Source organism: Cebus imitator, unplaced genomic scaffold, assembly GCF_001604975.1.
Source record: "Cebus imitator isolate Cc_AM_T3 unplaced genomic scaffold, Cebus_imitator-1.0 Scaffold156, whole genome shotgun sequence".
NCBI classification, from domain to species: domain Eukaryota; kingdom Metazoa; phylum Chordata; class Mammalia; order Primates; family Cebidae; genus Cebus; species Cebus imitator.
In genome coordinates this window covers 1,889,322-1,909,681 of record NW_016107471.1, presented here as the reverse complement: position 1 = coordinate 1,909,681, position 20,360 = coordinate 1,889,322, and the positions used below count along the sequence as shown (strand labels likewise).

The 20,360-nt window shown below is 34.0% G+C and overlaps 1 protein-coding gene across 26 annotated transcripts in view; it reads left to right on the top strand.

The window, feature by feature from the left end:
- Positions 1-20,360, top strand: part of PPFIA2 (PTPRF interacting protein alpha 2) — a 485,065-nt gene that overhangs the window by 279,647 nt on the left and 185,058 nt on the right. For all 26 annotated transcript variants that reach the window (XM_017543486.2, XM_017543479.2, XM_017543480.2 and 23 more), the window contains one exon: positions 7,656-7,757. In XM_017543486.2, coding sequence (XP_017398975.1) covers positions 7,656-7,757 — 102 coding nt within the window. The remainder of the gene's footprint in view (positions 1-7,655; positions 7,758-20,360) is intronic.

Genomic DNA, 20,360 nt, shown 5'->3' with positions numbered 1-20,360 from the left:
AAACACCAAAATACAGTAAATGAGGGGCATAGCCTAAGGAAGTCATTTTAAAATAAGCATTTTGAGGCAGTTAATTTTTCTATTTGAAATGCTAGATGGTCAAATCAGCATGCTTCCATGCCATATGCTTTCCTGAGAGCTATTTTTGATTTGCACAAATGGTTGAAGAATAAACTTAAAAGATGCTTTTTTGTGGTTGGTGAGGGTGTTGGCAGTTTTTAGTGAAGCTGAATTCCGACTCGCCATTTCTTTTTCCTCTTCTCTGTCAAACTGGTCTGCACTCACAATTCTTCAAGGCAGGACTTATTCAGATAGATGGCTGCAGAAATAAGGCCATTGTCAGTTCATTAATTAAGTGGCTCACAAGATTAGAAAATCCAGGTTTAAATGAAAGGTAAAAAGTATTAAAATTATAATCAAGATGAATGGATTGTCTCAGATCTCTCTGGAGACTGTCTGGTGTCATTGACTTAAAATTGAAAGACTGAATTTTCCTCTTATTATGCAGCTTCTCCTGACCTGCTTTCCTGAGGAGAGAACTCACCTATTAAATCAATGTCTTTCAAGCATTTAGTAAATGAGAAAATACGTCATTTATTTTCTTAATTAAACCTCCTCAAATAAGCATACCATCTGAAATGAGTCAGGGAAGTTAGAAGGTTTTTTGTTCAAGCTCTATTATGTTTATTATTAAATATCAGAAAATGAGTTTAAAGATGAACCTGTATAAAAATAGAATTCTCTTTGTCTGTCTGAGAGTAGGTAGCCTGAGAGGCTATAGTGATTTACCAGGTGGAAAAGGCATAATTTGAAAAGAAGAGGAAGGTTAACCAGAAGAAGTTATACACTCTTTCATTTCCTGTCCAGGTTACTCTTACAGAATGTAAATAGGCACAAGAACTGAGTGAAATTATGCTTTGCCCCTGTATTTCTCACTTTGCAAATAACATATGCAGAGACCAAAACAAGAGAAGCTTATTTACATTAAACTAAGAACAACATATTGACCTAAGACCTGTCATTTATTAGCACCATAGACACTTGAATTACTCAAGCTCATCCTTAGCTTAGAAGTCAGCACAAAAGAGTGAAATCACTCATAAGATACAAGACAGCTTATCTTTGCTCTGGGATAGGACAGGCTTCACGGATGTTGGCACCAGCATTGCCATATAATAGAATGGGTCTTTATAGAAATACTTAATCAATTCTACTTTTCTCATCTGTGTTCTGGGAATAATAACACTGCTATAATGAATAAACCACATAACAGATGTAAAGTTCCTAACAATATACCTAGCATATAATTAGTACTTAAGAAATGATATTTAAGAAAAGAGTCAGGCTCAGTGGCTTACAACTGTAATCTCAGTGTTTTGGAAAGCTGAGGTGGAGGTGGGAGAACTGCTTGAGGCCAGGAGTTTGAGATAAACTGGGCAACATAGTGAGCCCCCTGTATTTTCTTTGAAGACAAGTGAGACCGTGTTTGTTTGTTTGTTTTTAAATGATTAGATGAAGTAAGAAAATAAGTAAAAAGGTAACAGTGGGGGATATTAGCTGAAATAGAGGAACTTCAGATTTTATGTAATTTAAGAGACATAACAAATTTAGGAGTGCCCAGAAGTTAGATAACTTGGATTAGTATATAAGAAATGATACTTTCAAAATACTAAGATACTGACAGAAAAAAAGTTATTTTATTTTCCTCTTTTTTAAAAAAAGAAACTAATGCTTTATACCATGAGCTGAATTAACATTGAGAGGGATAGAAATGGCTAGAAAAGATTCATTTCAGAGAAAAAGTAGTTTGAATGATTAATTCCCTGAATGCATATAAACATATAAAGAGCAGGGACCTTAACTTGATTCTTTGCTTGTCACCTTTCCAGCACTAAGAACAGGGTCCACTACACAGCAGGTGCTCATATAAATGTGTTTGTGATGTGCCTGAGAACACACTAAGAAGGAGAAGAGCACCCCTCCCTTTGCTCTGAGCGTACTGTGATGGCACTATGTGGTCTAGATCTTGACTGTTCTTTAAAATTCCAAGGGACAAAATATAAATGGAGAAAGTCATTTTACTCTTTGGAAAGAGAAAGTATTTGGCAGGCACTGGTTGGAGAACAAAATAGTCTGAAAAGTTGTCGAGTATGCTTAGTAGCTGGTGACTGATCTAATTCTCTTATCTCACTGATTCAAACACACTTAGCTCTTTCTACAGATTTCTTTTAATTCAGACATGTTGAAGTATGAATGAAGGTTCATTCTAACATTTACATCTCACTGCTTTAAGCTTCTGATAATACTCTGTGTTATACATTGTATTCTGTTTCGTACCTTTTTCACTCAAAATTATATTTTTGAAATCTGTCCATGTTGCAGTACAAAGATCTAACCTATTTATTCTTCCTTTTGCATAATATTCCATCATGCACATTTACTATATTTAATTCATACATTTTTCTATATATGGAAATCTAGGTTGTTCCCAGTGAATTTTTTTTCTGGGAATCATGTGGAAATACTGTTCTAAAAACATAATTTGAGAAATGCCAGACTAGAAAAATAATATATTGGTTAAATACACATTTTCACTTTAAGAATGAATAAGACCAATGTGATAAGACCATTTTCACTTTAAGAATGAATAAGACCAGTGAACAAATAATAAATCTGAATGCATGAATTATTCAGAGCAATGGGCCAAATCACTAAGGAATAGAAAATATTTTCATTATTTCTTCTGCCACATTCATTTTTTCTCAGGTGCACATGCTCTCATTCATTCTACCATCTTTGCATTCAGCACAGATATTTATATCACAAAATTATGCTTTGATGATAATGAGCTTCAGCACTAGAGCTAGCCTATTCCTAGGTTGGAGGTATACTGCAGATCTCTTTGCAGAAACTTCCAGGATCAGAGAAGATTTTCTGAATAGTTTTTAAATTTGGCAGCTCCCAAGTAGTCACTATATTACCTTATTTGTGTGTATGTATATATATGTGCTATAAAGTGTGACAGACAATAATGTCATTGCTATGTCAAATAGTATATTTCAATATAGACAAAACAACAGCTACAAATTAAAAGGAGAATATTATATCTTTTATATGTTAAGAAAATTATGATCTCAGAAACTCCAATAATAACTTTTAAAATTATTTTGGTATCAAAGTCCAAAGTTTGAGGAAAGCAAGCCATTTATTTATTATCACAACATGGATTTATTGTTTATGCAATTTTCCAGGAACTATGCTAAGACCTAAGGATATAAAAAATACACTAACTTAGGAGGCCAAGGCGGGCGGATCACGAGGTCAAGAGATTGAGACCATCCTGGCCAGCATGGTGAAACCCCATCTCTACTAAAAAATACAAAAATTACCTGGGCATGGTGGTGTGCACCTGTAGTCTCAGCTACTTGGGAGGCTGAGGCAGGAGCATTGCTTGAACCCGGGAGGAGGAGGTTGCAGTGAACAGAGCTCGCGCCACTGCACTCCAGCCTGGTGCCTGGTGACAGAACAAGACTCTGTCCCAAAAAAACAGAAAAACAAACAAAAAAAACCCACTAACAACCTTGCCTTAAAGGATTGTACTGTTTACGTGCAGGAGACAAACACATAATCCAGTTATTATAAAAAATATAATTAGGTATTTTAAAGCATTAAGAAGGCTAACTAGTGCTTTAAAAATGAATTAGGCAGCAGGATGATGAAGAGTATTCAAGGCATAGTAGATAGTATGTAAAAGAAACAGGAAAAAAGCTGAAAATGTGAAAAGGTAGAAATGGAAATAGGAAAGATAAATTTTTGACAGTAGGTAAAGAAGACAGACCATCTAAGAAGGAGGATTTTGAGGGAATTCAACATCTAAAGGGCATAGACTAGAATTACTATGTGTGTGGCACTTTAGTGATGGGTTTTTACTGCCTGTTAATGACAGAGATCCCTGATGGGCCTCAAATGTGAATTCTGAAAGTTCTATGAGGGCAACTGCAACAACTGTGCTATGTTATAGCATATGTTATAGTATGTCTTCAGCATCTAGCATAGGATGTGATATGTGATAGGTGTTCAATAAATGTTGTGTTAATGGCTGGATAGTTAGAAGGATGATAATCTCAGTATGCCTGAGATGTTTGATAAGAGAGTTTCCATTTTCAGCCAGAAGGAGGCAGTGTTGCAGAAATCTAAAAGTTTTAAACTCAGACACAGTGGGTCATATTTAGCTGTGAGTTGGAACAAGTTATTCATCACTGCTAAGCTTCGGTGTCCTTATCTGAAAAATAAGGAGTAGACTGTATAATTCAAGTAAAATGGTTAGCTTGGGGCATGGCAAAATAAAGTGCCAATTACTCAAAATGGCATTAATAGTTGCTATTGTTCTATAAGTACCAAAGCTAATTAGTTATCAAAGAGCCATGTTTGGAGTGATGTGAATTTTGAAAGTTAAAGTTGGTTTAAATTTGATATGTTTGAGGGTAAAAAGCTCTGAAAGTTTAGTGATCTTGGGAAAGATAATTTTTCCAAAAATTGAAGCACAAATCAAAGGGGAAAGGCCTGTGGTCAGGGGAAACAAACAACCTATTATAATCACCCAGCATGCGTTAGATTGTCTGGGTTCAAATCCCAGCTCCATCATTGACTAGGTGTGTGACTTTGAACAAATTGCTTAATTTCTCTAGGCCTCAGTGAGATTTTAGTACTTTCTTACAGTGTATTATTAGGATTGTTGAGCTAATTAATATAAATTGCTTGGCAGAGGACATGGCATACATACCGTAAGGTCACAATCAATGTTAACCATATTTGCTGTTACTGATATCTTTGTAAGACGATATGAGGCTCAGTTCATGTTTACAGTAAGGAGAGTAGGTATAGAAAAGATAACTGTCAAAGTATAAAAAATGTTTAATGATTACCTCCATGTGAGGTTTCGGCCTCTATGCAGTCTCAAATACATAGAACATACTCGTCTAACACTTTTTGCTCTGTGTGGAAGGAATACTATGCTTTGAACCTTCTAGTTCCCCACACTCTGATTGGACTAATTAAGGGGGATCATGCAACATAATTGTAGTTGTGTTAATTCTTTTTCACGTTGCTGATAAAGATATACCCAAGACTGCATAATTTATAAAGAAAAAGAGGTTTAATAGACTCACAGTTCCACATTTCTGGAGAGGACTCACAATCATGATGGAAGGTAAAAGGCATTTCTTACATGGTGGTGGCAAGAGAGAATGAGGACCAAGTGAAAGGGGTTTCCCTTTTATAAAACCATCGGATCTTGTGAGAACCCACTCACTATCAGGGAAGCGGAAGGAGGAAAAAGCACCCCCATTATTCAATTACCTCCACCTGTTCCTGCCCTTGACACATGGGGATTATTACAATTCAATGTGAAATTTGGGTGGGGACAGAGAGCCAAGCCTTATCAATAGTAATATTATTTAATGTTTCAGGTAAGGAAAAAGGGCACCTCTAAATGTACTCCAAATCTGAATAATATAAACCCAACTCACAACTAGGTTCAGAATGAAATAATAGAAAAGCACTATACTTGCAGTGTGGAGAATTATGTTCAGAGCTGACTCACTCCCTGTGGCTTGTGAGTTTTGTGAACTTAGGCTTACAGCTTATCATTAGTCAGTTTCCTTAGCTATAAGATGGGAGCGAGACTCCCTCCTCAGGTATTTAGAGAACAAGATGGTATAATGAATGTGAAAGTAGCACCTGATATTTGCTAGGATCTTATAAATGTAAGACTAATCTTAATCTTAATACATGGGGTCACTAGCCTACTCAGAATCAGTGCCATGATAATAAAAAAGGCCAAGTCTTCTGTCACTTATAACATCTTGACTAATTTCTGCTTTCTGTTTTAAAAGCTTGATTGTTTTAGTGAACTTACACAATTATAGTTTCTCTTGTTTTCAAAGCACAAAAGCATACTTCTCCATTGTAGAAAGTTTGATGATAGAAATATATGGGAGGAAGCCGAAAACCAAAATTCATTCATAATTTCACACCTAGGGATAACTAATGTTATAATTCTAACAGACACATATATTTTTCATAATTAGCATGATGGTAAAATACAGATTATATTTATGTTTTATCTTAGTGTCATAATATGCATAAGCATAAGATTGTTTCTAAATGCCTATATGTTAATAACATGCAAGAAAGAATCTTCATGTATCACTTCTTTTCTCTATCAAAATTATGCAGTATATGAAAAACAATTTATTTTCTAGAGATAGGTTTATTGCTTTATATTTGTTTCATTTCCATTTACTACCTAAATAAAATGCTCAGAGTATTAGCAATATTTAAGCAGGCACAATCAGGGGAGAAAACATTTATCCCTGTGTAGCCAAAAATACAACAACAAACTCTTTTATCTAGAATATAGCCCTAAAGTCTGCTCTTAGGTCTAAATTATTCACTTGGGCTGAAGTCATTTAGAGAAACTAAGCAAAGTAAGTGGTTTGAAGCAAACAAAAATATAAATTCCAAATCTTCCCCAACTTTGCATAATCATCATATTCATTTACTTTTCACCAAATTTGCCTTCCTGGAGGTTAGGTTAACCAATACTGTCTCCTTCATTTTTTTTTTTTTTTTCATCTTCTGAGTGCCTTCTCAGCCTAGAGCTAAGTTTTCTCAAATACTTAAATATTTGATAAGCATCAATTTTACTACTGAAAATCACTCTAAAGTTTTATTATATTATTATTTTAAATTAAATATTTGTTTATAATATAGAATAGCAGAATAGTTGAATTTCCTGGTCTTCTTATTAAATAACCTTTTCTCTGTGTAAAGAAACTTTCCACCATTGGTAAAAATACCATATCATATGATCTCTGATCCCATTTAGGGGAAGGAGGCCAGTGAAGATTACTTCACAGTGTCATTTACCACATGAAGATAGAATTCTCAAGAACCCCCAATTTTTTGGTGACAATGTGACCTATTTTTATTAACTAAAAATAAATATTATTTGAGCTCCCGCTATGTCCTAGATACTGGTGGTGTAACAGTGAAAAGTCACAAAGTCCCTGTCCACATGAAGCTTACCTTTTGGAAAAACTGAGCAATACACAAATTAATATGAAAATCTTACATAATATCAAATCTTATGCATATTTATTATTTTGTAAAAAAAAATATGTAGATTCCCCTGCTTCATCTTGTTAACAAATAAAATAAATTTCTTAATCTCAAAATAGCACATTTAACAGGTGTTGTTGTTCTGAAGATCCACTGTATTCTCTATAAACATTGTTATATAGGTATTAAAGTATACGATTTTTGGAGCTGTTCACAAAACTAGGGGAATTTAAATATTTAAATTACTCTAGGAATAACTTATCAACGTTAGATTCAGTGTGATGTAGCTGATATATTTTTAAATATACTTTATATATACACCCATCTAAGCAGCGTATTGTAATAAAATGTATCTGATAAATATGAATTAGCATGTTTTGAATAATGAATTAAGATACTTCATAACAGCAATATATGTTAACCAGTCAATGGGGTCAATTTTCCCCATTCTTTTCATTTTGAAATTTGTATATTTATTTATTTCTGCTTTTAGATCTTGAATATTTCTTCAAATATTTTTATTACTTTTCCAGGAATTTGCTGCACTGACAAAAGAATTAAATGCCTGCAGGGAACAACTTCTAGAAAAGGAAGAAGAAATCTCTGAACTTAAAGCTGAAAGAAACAACACAAGAGTAAGTGTAAAGCAGACATTTGGAATTAATTCCACTTCTAGTTTAGTGTATTACATCTATTACACATATAAAAAAGAAAATATATGCATTTAGAAATACTTTAAGCAGATTCTAACTCATAGTCAGTTACTTAAACTAAAGGAGGATATACTACAAATCTCAAAAAGACAGGAAACCTAAATTATAGTCACAGCTACTAAATCACTATGTTGCTTTACAAAATGTTCACATTCCTCTGGCTTTTACTTTATGTGACTTTAAAAAGAAGATCTGGATTTCAATAATGGGTTTCAAACTTTCCAAAAGTTGTTTTGGGGGTAGGGTAATCTCTCAGAGGCAGGGCAAAACAGGAGAATTTTGGAGAAGAACAGAAGTTTAAATTATGGGTTGCTACAAAAGAGTGGCCTGGATTTTGTCCTCACCTCCTCCCAGCAAAAGATTTATTTGAAAAAGAAAAAATAAATAAAAAAAAAAGGCTGGGTGCATTGGCTCATGCCTATAATCCCAGTACTTTGGGAGGCCGAGGCAGGCAGATCACCTGAGGTCAGGAGTTCAAGACCACCCTGGCCAACAAGGTGAAATCCCATTTCTACTATAAATACAAAAATCAGCCAAGCTTGGGGGCACACACCTGCAGACCCAGCTACTCAGAATGCTTGGACAGAAGAATCGCTTGAACTGGGAGGCAGCCTCTGGGAGGCAGAGGCTGCAGTTAGCCAAGATTGCACCACTGTACTCCAGCCTGTACAACGGAGTAAGACTCTGTTTCAAAAAATAATAATAAATTAAAAAAAGAAAAAGTGTCAAGGAAAAAAAAACTGAAAAAAATCTCTGCCCATTAAACAAGGAGTACCTTTAGGTTTTAATAAATCTTCAAGGAGATGTCCAATTGCAATATTCTCATTTCATGAAACTCATGGAATTTGCTGTATTGTATTCTTGGAAACTCATGTGTTTTCACCAAGCACATGACATGCCATATAAGATTAAAGTTCAGAATTTGAAAAAACATGCTATATTTTCTTTCAGAAAAAAAAAAAATCACTAAATTTCATAAAATATGTAAATTACCATATTACCCATATTTAGTACAGTTTACTAAAAGGAAGTAGAAAAAACACTTTTATGTGGATGTAAGTTCAATATAAATATTAAGTTGGTGAAAAATAGTCTAGGTGTTACGACTATAACCAATTAATCCCGAAAAATGGTGTAGCTAATGACCTATTCACTTTATGAGTCTTAGGTAATTATATAAAGTACAGTTCTACTAACTGGGACCTTGTGCCTTTAATGAGAGATTAGGGTTGCTTGCATAATGGTTAAATCATCAAACTGAATTTATATCCTTATTTATCAGGGTCTTATTTTATGTTAAAGAGAATTCACATACATGCATACATTGAATTGGTTTTTGTTGATGCTTGGATGAACGAGCAAATGGATTGCCTCAAACAGGGCATAAGGGGCAGTTTAGATCATATTATCAGGTGTCAGATGATTTTTTTCTGTTGCCTTCTTCCTCTCTATATATTTCCTACTCTGATTTTTTTAACACTGTTTTTATGAAAATTTAAAATTTATTTTTACCATGACATTTATTCTGTCCTATTCCACTATATTTTAGTGCTTTAGATTTCATTCCTTGATGTAACACAGTACAATCAAATGTAAAAGTAGGAGCAGAAAGCTCAGAATGCAGGGAAATGCAAAGCTTTGGTTAGATTTGTAACTAACGCTCACATTTAAAATGCACCAGACACTCTTTTATTAGCTGTGTAGGTTTATCTAGCCTTTTTTCTTCAACACCTTACTCCTTTCTGCACTCATCTGGAGATGTTATAAATTTATCTCCACTTTATAGACCAGGCAAGCCAGCTCAGAAAGGTCAGGTCACTTGCCAGAAGTTACAAAGTTAGTAAATAGCAGAAAAGGAATTTGAAAGGTAAGGCAGTCTAAATCCAGAGCCTATGCACTAACTATGAGGCCATCAGCATGATTACTAAAAGACTTATTACAGCTAAAAAGAACAGACCACTGCGGTACTTTAACAGACCACTGCGGTATGGAGTATCTAATTGTGACTAATTGTACAGAGCTAAGAGATTTGGTGACAGAATCCATATAATTTTCATCATATTGATCCCCGTGAGGCCCAGAAATACCTGGCTATTGCATTTGTGGAGTCTTAGATTAAATAAAGGGAGGAAGTCGAGCCACATGTGAAGTACCCATTCAGGAGTCAAAAAGGGAAAAATACAAAGTTCCTTTAAAATCGCAGTAAAAGATATTGAAGCCATTGATTTTGACCATGCATAATAGTTACTTTGAAAATATGAATAAAGCTGGAAAATATTTTTCTACCTTCTTTAAAGCAATGATGTAGAGGATTTTGTTTTTGACTACATCAAGGAAACAGATTTATGAAACCTCCCTTGTACAAAATATTGATTATATAATAACTCCTTAAGTTACATAACCACCTCTCACCCTCCTCCTTCCCCCAGAAGTAGTATATCCAGGGCTGAAAATCAAATATATTTCTCTTTCCACCAAATTCCTTATCAAATGTTACTAAATAAAATCGTTTTTATAGATTCATATAGTTCTTTCTCTTTCTAGATGTTGTGCTTTTCTTTTTGCTGTAAATATCTGTGTGCTGATCATAGAGAAAAAGCAACAAGCTAGTATTTCTTTCTCACATGTAAAGAAACTTTAGTGTCAGGTTGCAAGCAAATTTAAAGTGTAATTGATAGCTGGGCATGGTGGCACATTCCTGTAATCTCAGCTACTCGGGATGCTGAAATAGGATAATTGCTTGAATCCAGGAGGCAGAGGTTGCAGTGAGCAGAGATCTCACCACTGCACTCCAGCCTGGGCAACAGATGGATTCCGTCTCAAAAAATAAATACGTAAATAAAGACATAAAACAAAATAAAATATAAAGTATAATTGAGCATTCCAATTTCCAAGGTTCTGATCAACTTGTGGCTCTCTTTACATTGAGGAGTTAGCATATGTTCATGAACTGAGCTAAAGCCAGTCCACAAAACCGTGTGTGAATAGGGTCATTCATATTAATTTTGAATATTATCAAAAACAATAGATCAGAAAGAGTCCTTCTGTATAATGATATTTGAATGAATTATACCATCTTCCAAAATAGAAAATAGAAGTTCCAGTGGGAGTGGAATAAAGGTAGGGAGTGGTAATGATAATATAATAGCTAACATTAAAATCTAAGTGTTTTATAAATGCTTTACATTTTTAACTCACTTTATTGTCACAGAAATCTCATTATCCCCATTTAATTCAAGTGAAAACTAAGGTAAAAAGTAACTTGTCACAGGCCTATAAATGGCTTATACATGAAACACCCAGGGAGTCCACTACTTTCTTCTCAGTTTACCCTACAGACTATGTATTTAAGAAATCATATTTCTTTGTAATGCACAATTCACATGTGATGCAAAGGTATTATGTTTAAGGAAAACAGAGTTTGTTCAAATTTATTTTTTTTTTTCTTTTTTAAATTTTCACTCTGTTGCTCAGGCTGGAATGCAGTGGCACAATCATGGTTCACTGCAGCCTAGATCTCCCTGGACTCAGGTGATCCCCCCACCTCAGCTTCCCTAGTAGCTGTGACCACAAACACATGCCACCACACCCAGCTAATTTTTGTAGAGATGGGTTTTGCCATGTTGCGTGACCTTGTCTGGAACTCCTGGGCTCAAGCTATCCACCCGTCTTCACCTCCCAAAGTGCTGGCATTATAGGCATGAGCCACTGCTCTTGGCCTACTTAAAATTTTATAATTCAATCCTAATTTACTTTGTATCAATCATGTGGAAAGTCAATATGCTATGTTTTTATTCTGATGTGAAAGCTGAAATGTGTGGCCATATATTATATTTTCTTTGCAGAAACTACCTGGTTGACATTGCAAAAATATGAGTGGATGAAAGAAAATCAGTCATCACTGCAGTTGCTCTTAAATCCAACTGCCTCAAGTAATTAAGAATATCCAAATAAAATCATTACAATATTATAAATATACAAAAATAGAAATTTTAAAAAATTATAGTAAATATAGAAATATAAAAGCAAGCTTTTAATATTTTTATGCTGATAAAAATGTAGAAAAAATATTGAAACAAAATTTGTTATTCCTAAAACTCTTCTGACCATACTTTGGCAAGCATATATTTACAGGAAGTTATATTTATAGAAAATAATTTATTCCTGATGTCATTTCAACTCAAAATGATCAATAAGACATGTTTTGACAAAATTATCTGAATTAGTAAAAATATAAAGAAAAACTGGGAATTGTAATATAGTTATTGCCTGTGAATATGAGCATAAAGAACGTTTTTATTGTCAGAGTTGTTTCGACTGTATAGCTAAAGATCTCAAAGGATGTTTTATATTATTAATATTTTAGATTGTAACAGTTGTGTGACTTCAAAAAAAGTTACAGTTTTGAGAAACTATTAATATCAAGTTATGATTTTGAGAAACAATATTAATATCTAGATATAAATAATAAAGCTGTAACTTAATCTCATGGATCATAAAAGAAGGCTTAATTGCATTTGAAACATTTCTTACCCTGCTCTTTTGTTTTGAGCCAAAGGAATTATCTTAACAGATATTGAGATACAATTATTCACCCATCACTCCTAAAGAAAAATATTTTATTATTGACAAATCTCTGCCTATACAAGTTAATAATATCCTCCAAACATGTCCAAACATATTTCCTCAGTGGGTAGAATATATAGTCTAATTCAGAAAAGGAAGACTTTTGCAGTTGAAAGCAGATGAAGTTTCTATGTGAGTGTACATGCATATGCATGTATAGTTATTTATGAAAGTTCTATGATAGGATATGATAAATACAAGAGTAAATAGGATAAGACAGATGCCCTCCCAACAGCTATTTCAATTTCATAATCAAATATGTACATAAGAAACATACGGGATTTTAAACAATATTTGAGGGTAAAAGATATGAAGTGGACTGAGCATGAAGGCAACCAGTTTAAAGGTTTTCATTTTCAGATGTTAATGTCATGCTATATGACCATATTACAGCAGCCAAATTAGTCTACAGGGCAGAATGTATTTCTATTTCAGTACCATTTGTAATTGGAAATAATTGTTCACAAGGTTGTATTGAATTAAGATCTAATAGGTAGCTATATAGTTTTAGAAATACTTACAGAATAATAGTAAAATAAAGGATTTAGATTACCTAGGTCATCTTCCTTTTCAAGGCAAAGCTTAGTCCAAAAAATTCCCAATGATGCATGATGTAGGGCATTTTGTGTGTGCGTGTGTGTGTGTGTGTGTGTGTGTGTGTGTGTCTGTATGTGTGTGAATATATGATATGTATGTGTATATACACATATAGGCTGTGGTCATTTAAAGGAAATTGCAATATAGGATTCATGGCCATTCACATAGTCCCTACAATCCTTTGAGCATACCAAAGACAATTCCATTTGCACTTTCTGTGAGAATTATTAAATATTAGGCTAAAGTTGTAGCTCCCAGTTAAGGTTTGTAATTAGTAGACTTTTAATGGTATCTTAGATAAGTTTCTCTTTTTGTACTCTTAATTATTTATGTTTATTTGTAACCTTAAATTAGGCCATAGATATATGCCAGATGAGAACGGGTTTGTCCATATTCTTCAACCTGAATAATTTTCCTTTATAATTAACCCAATTCAACAAGTATTAAGTATATATTATGTAGAATATTTGTATTGAGGATAGTAAAATAGTTCATCTCTTAAGGAGTCTGTTTATATTAATAAAAACATTTGGTTTTTATTATCATGTAGATGAGAATTCCTAATTGCACAAAACAGTATATACCTTGACTGTTTAAATAAAGACATTAATTAAAGCATATAATAAATCTCCAAACTGAGCTTTCAGGCAGTCTCTAGGACCACATTTCTTAGCTTTGTAAATTTTTCTCACAAGCCCAGTCTCAGAAAACATGCAGCCTCTTCCATTACCAGGTTTCCTGTCTGCCCCCTTCAGACTCACTCCCAGGATGGTCGGTTCTGGTTGACTGATATTCAGTCACATATCTGCCCCCTAGTGGTAAATGTGCTCAAGAAATGGTTCTTGTATTCTATACTAGGAAGATGGGATTCAGATTGTGAGGAACTATCAGTCAGGGGGAGAAGGGGAAAATGGAAATAATTAATGGGTAGCATATTGTAAAAGGGTAAAGAAAAAAAAAAGAGAATAATATATTAACATACATTATATATACACACAAACATGCATGTGCATCTATATATTGAGTGCATGTGTGTGTGAACAAAAAATGAATGATCCTCTTTTCTCCACTGGTCACAGGTCCTAGTTGGCAATTATAAATTCCAATACTAAGCCTTGATTTCTGGACCTACATATATGAACCCATAGCTATTTCAAGAAAGAAACTGTACCTTACTTCTATCAATAGTTCTGAGGATATAGTAACTCCAGGATGATAGCATTTCTACTTAGCAATGTGTTGTGTCCAAGCTTAAATTAAAACAGTCTTGGGTCTTTTAACCATTCTATAAGATCAGGTACTTCTAGATGATGTAATAGTGTGATAAAATCAGAGGTCCCTGAGAGCATCCATCAACTGTATTACTCTTTTCACTGTAAAATCAGTTTTTTTGTTTGAAGTAATGTGTATGATAACATGATGGTAAGCAAAAACTCAGTAAGATTATGTTGCTGGTAGATGTATATCCATTAGAAAAGACAAATCCATATCCAGTAAAGGGGTTTATTACAGTGAGGAAAAGCTGTCTTCTCTTTAATAGAAATGATTTGATGTTAATATGCTTGTTTCATGGAGAATACCTGGTCTCCAGCTATACTGTATCATGATAGGGCCCAAGTTAGATGGTTGCAGCTAGCCACTGGGCCATTCAGCCATGGTGGTAACTCCATCAGTCTAATCATGAGAATCCCATTTTGTCAGGCCTATGACCCTGAAACCATGGTCACTTCTTTATGCACATTGTGAAAAATGACATGGCGGCAAGGGAAATAGGCTGATATCTACAGTTTGTTCACCAGGTTACTGAAAGTCTCTTATAGAGTGAGGACCAAAACATTAGTCTTTGCCCAGAAGTAATATTCAAGAAATTTTGATATTTTATTATCAAAATTGATGCTGATAAACAGTTACAGATCCTTTGGGAGGTTTTCATATTACCTATCATGATTTAACGAACTACCCTAAAACTTAATGACACAAAGCAATGTTTTAATATGCTTATAGACTCTCATTGGGCCAAGGATTTAGAAAGAAAGCACTGTGGATGACCCTTCTTTGCTCTGTAATATTTGGGGTCTCGGCCAAGATGACTAGTGACAATGATGTTCTGGTAAACGATTTCTTTTGTTAGGGAAATAAAAGCACTGATCTCTGGGGTTTGCCAATTTCTCTGGTGTAAATACTTCCACTGTGGCTGATTTCAAGCTACCAACATGATATTACTAGATGCAGAGTTGGAAAAAGGTTCATAATACTTAACCATTATATCATTATATAGTATTTCTACCTTTTAGGTAAAATAGATGTAAACAACCTAAGGTACATATATAATACTGAAATGTAATAAAAATAATTAGGAATTCATATACTGCAAATGTTTACTATCTTTTAAAAATATTTTTATTTAGTTATAAGCTTACATAATTTAAACATAATTGTGCTTAACCACCCACTCATAAAACTCCTGAAAATTAATAATCAGCTACCAAAGCCAGAAGAACATCTGCTCCAGCAAACCATTTGCAGGCGATAACTGAAATATTTGGGGTCAGAAAGATTTGCTTGTGAAGTGCATTCTTCATGCTCATATCTGGCACCTGAGTTGGAATAGCTGAAGGACAGGTAGCCTCAGTTGGAGCTTTACACGAGAGAACCTACACATGCCTCTCCAGCATGATAGTCTTGGAAAACTCAGACTTCTTTGATGATAGCTCAGGGACCTAATGGTGAATGTTCTGGTCTACCAATTGAAAGCTACCTGGCCTTTTAGGACCTAAGCTCAGAAATCACAAAATGTGACTTCTGCCATACTATGTTGGTCAAAACAGTCACAAATCCACCCAAATTTAAGTGGAGGGAACATAGACCCCCATCTCTCAATAGCAGGAGAGTAAAATAGTTGGTGCTATACAACCTCATCTTAATTTTCTAAAAATCTCTAACTGTAAACTCACTCAGGTATAAGATTTGGAGAAGGCCAAGACAGTTTACCGGGTGACTCAAGTCAAATTTTATTCCTCCTTGTCTACACATTTTATTATTAATATTTTTATTTCAGTAATACAACCTAATTCTTGCTGTCTTATTAACAACCCTATAATCAGTTAGCTATCACAAAGATCCCATCTACTAGATCAAACCATTCTATCTGTTATAGTAACCACACATACCTTAGCTTAAGTGGTTAAATACTATTACTTAGTCTCTGCCACTGCATAATTCTGTCATCCCCAGAGAAATCAAAGGGTTCCTTTAAGGACTAGCATCTCTCAATTTTTATTTTTATCTGTAAAGAACCGCTGTTCTGGCAATTTTGTAGGTCCTGTGTTGTCTTCTTTCCAATCTGTTTCCCAGTGCCTTAGTGAAGATAGTGTCACTTCAGTCATCTCAAAGGAAACAGCAAGGAGGTGAGCTAAATTTGCCATTTTTAACTCCATAATCATCAGTTTCCTTCTACCTTCTACCCAACAAATTTCTAGTTTGTATTCACTTGTTTTAGGCCACCACTGAGTTTATATTTTCATTAACCCATGAAGCAAACAATTATAACCACTTTCTGGTATTTGACATCAAAGTTAAATTCAGATTATTTGAGAAATATAGTCATATTGATTAACCAGATCAAAAATGCTGTTCCCCTCTTTCTGTTTCAGTAAAATCAGCATCTACATATATTTCTAGATTTCTGAGATTACAAATTAGCAAAAACATACAGGTCTATTGATTTGAAAGCCTTTTCTTGATATTTACCTCTTAATATTTTAGAAATCTGGAGGCAGAAAGAGGTGTTTGTGGTAGGACATGAAGTGCAGAGGCTTCTTCTTATAAGACAACTGCTTTATGTGGAGTCATAACATGGCCATTAAGACAAATAGAACTGGATTCATCACAGAAGCAGGGAGACTCATTGGGATTGAGAGTATCAGAGTAACTCAGATGCCTCTGAATTTTGCCAAATGTCCATTTTATAGTTCTTAGGGTGCCTGCCTTTTTTTCCCCAGAGTGATGGCAAGGTTTCCACATAAGATTCCAGGTAAGGCTGTGAATTCATCATATATTGTAATTCAGTGACCTCTCTTAGAGGAAGCTTTTTATCTTCTTTCTGTTATGTTTTGGGATCTTAATAAGAGGCTATCATGAACAGCCATAGCACCTCTTGGGTTCTCTGACTGAGCCTTGACCTAGAATTTAAAACCTTAAGCTTGCCATTTTCTTTCTTTAAACCCTTCAGTGCAGTTCAAAGCATTCCACTCACTTCATTGTCCTTGCATTCCTCATGTCTTTCAAAATGGTCTATTGTAGCTATGACTCAATCTATCAAAGTCTTACACGGACACCCCATTTCCAGATAGATCAGGTGATTATTTAACTATCTCATCCCCATGTACAAGGGAAGACAATCTCACTTCTTTTATGTTAATTTAACCTTTGGTTCTCTCAAACCTATTCAGGTCAAGTATCCCAGATATCCATTTCTCTGAAGAATTTTGCCTATAAAAATGCAAACTATTGCTTTAATCAGTACTTATTTATTCATTTAGTAAACATACATGAGCATCTACCATGTGCCAATCTTATAGGCACTAAAGATACAGCCATGAACAAAACATAAAAAATTTTGTTTCCTTATTGACCTTACATTAAATTTTGAAAGATAGTAAGCCAGATAAATACATAAATAAATATGACATTAGATAGGGACACATGCTAAGAAGAACAAACAAAGCAAGGAAGGAGATATCCAATGTTGTAGGTAGCTGGGGAAAGCCTCATTGAAAAGTGGCATTTGAGTTAAAACATGAAAGAGATAGTGGAATGTGAATCATGCAGATATCTGAAAGAGAATGTTTTAGGTAGAGAAAAATTAGAAGTACAAAGCCCCTGTTGTGGGGACATGGATGTTTAATGTGTTAAAAGCAAAACTAACAAAACTAAACACAAAAACCTGCAAGGTAGTCAAGCCAACGTAGCTATACTACAATGAGCAAGAAGAAAAATAAGAGATGAGTTCAGAAAATTTAGATCTCTTTAGGAAGAATTAAAGACTTTGGCTTTCACTTGAGCCTGATAAGAAGACATTAAACATTTGAGCAGAGGTATAAATGACCTAACTCAAATTTTAACTTAAATGTGTTTTGAGAATAGTCCGAAGATGAAAGACTGAAAGCAGGAGGACCAGTTAAGGAGCTATTATAATAATTCAAGGGGAGATTATAGGTCTTGGACCCAAATATTAGCAGTGGATGTAGTGGCAGTTGATCAGATTCTAGGAATTTAGGGATCATGAAAGAGAGTACTTACAAATACTGAATTATTAACTGTAAGCTGGGTAAAGAGACAATGAGGGCATGAGTGACAGTTAAAAGTTCCACTTGCCAAATGTGAAGAGTATGATCAAAAGATTTGGTTGGTCTCTAATGACAGATGTCCTTTATAGCTTCATTGTTGTGTTTCTTTTCCTAGAGGGTGGGCATTTTATATTTCTAAATATTACACAGTAATATTGATATTACTATATATCTAATATTGATATTACTATATTGATATTGCTAGTTGATATTACTATATATCTAATATTGCACACAGATGTGCAATATTAGATGATGATATGTTTATTGAATTAAGATCCTTATAATTTACAATTAGAAAAAAAACAGTTTTCATTGTATTATAAAGCTTGCTTCATTATTTATGTCATCAGATTGAAGGATAGATAGACATAATAATGTTCATTAGCCTGAGCTTTTAGGAAATAATGCCAATTAACTATGGCCACAGGCTTAGCTTTTATATAAGCCAAGTCTGTATGAGTCATATAAAACTATATGAGGTGTGGAAATTTAACTCATTTATTAATATTTCAATTCATTCAACAAATATTAATTGCATACCTATAGATGTTGGGAATTGAGCTAACACCCACATAAAGAGAGGATCAAAAGGATTGAGCCAGACACTGTGCCAACTCTCATGGAGCTTTTATTGCAATGGAAAAATAGAATGAAATTTAGTAGAACAATTTCTGTAAATTGTACATCATGAAATATTCTGAAAAAAAAATTAGTAAGGGATTGAAATAGAGACTTGTGGAAGTGGGGAAAAGGAGAAACTTACTTTAGATAGTAATGAGCAAATGCCTTGTTGAGAGATGATGTTTAAGCTGAGACTTAAAGAATGAGAAAGAGCTGGTTAAATGAGGAACCAGAGAAGGAGTACTTTAGGCAGAGGGTACAGCATAAGCAAAGGCTTGACATACTGAGGACCTAAAAGCAGGCCAGGAAGGCAGGAACATAGTTTGCTAGGGAAAGACTGACATCAGATGACACTGGAAAAACTGGAGTTCATGCAGATCTCCATAACCTATGTCAAGGAGCTTGGATTTAAGCAACGGACACATGTATCTATAGAATTCAAGACAATAGAATACCATCATATAATCAGAGATGGATAAATTTTAAAATGCTCCTTGAAAATATCAGGTCATTTTCATACTGAAAAACAACTATTTTGACCCTTAAATATGACTCTTACCTATTGATTTATGCATGTTTAGTGTCTCAGATAAGGGTGTTCTTTGTGTACAATAATGGCAGAGTTTTCTGACACTTTTGAGACATAATTAGTGACAGCAAATGTGAGAAACCAACCAAAAAAATGTGATACTAATGTGTGACACTGAATCTAACACCAGTATAGTGAAAACCAAAATTTTAAACTTTTGTTTTTTACTACAGTTAAACATTTAGAAAAAAATCTTGAAAAAAAAGAAAGTTGTTTTCTTTCCTTTTTGTACCACTAGTGTCTTATATCTGCTTTTAAATCTTTTGTTTGGATAATTTCTGCTTCTTTTTTTTTTTTTTTTTTTTTTTTTTTTTTTTTGACACCACTTTTTTTTTTTTTTTTTACTATTCTTCTGAAGAACTTTCCTATAATTCTTAGAAGTTGTATGTGGTTCTTTACTAGTAAAATTATAACAACTAATAATAACCAAACAGTTTTTATTCTCATGTATTTTTGTTTTTACCAGTAAAACTTCTTTTGAAATGAAAACAAGTATGAAACCCCAATTCACAAAACATTTAAAAGCAGAAATTCTCTGGCAAAAGCTAAAAGTGTAGAGACTGAAACAGCCTGAAAACTATTCAGGGACTTTCACTCGACCTCTGTCATGGCCCCAGAGGCTACTCTGGGGAAAACATAGATTCTAATATAGACAACTTAAAACTATATCCTTAAATTTCTTTCCTGAACTGACAATTGAGAATCTCAGTTACTGTGTTCCAATTGCTTGCATATATTTTT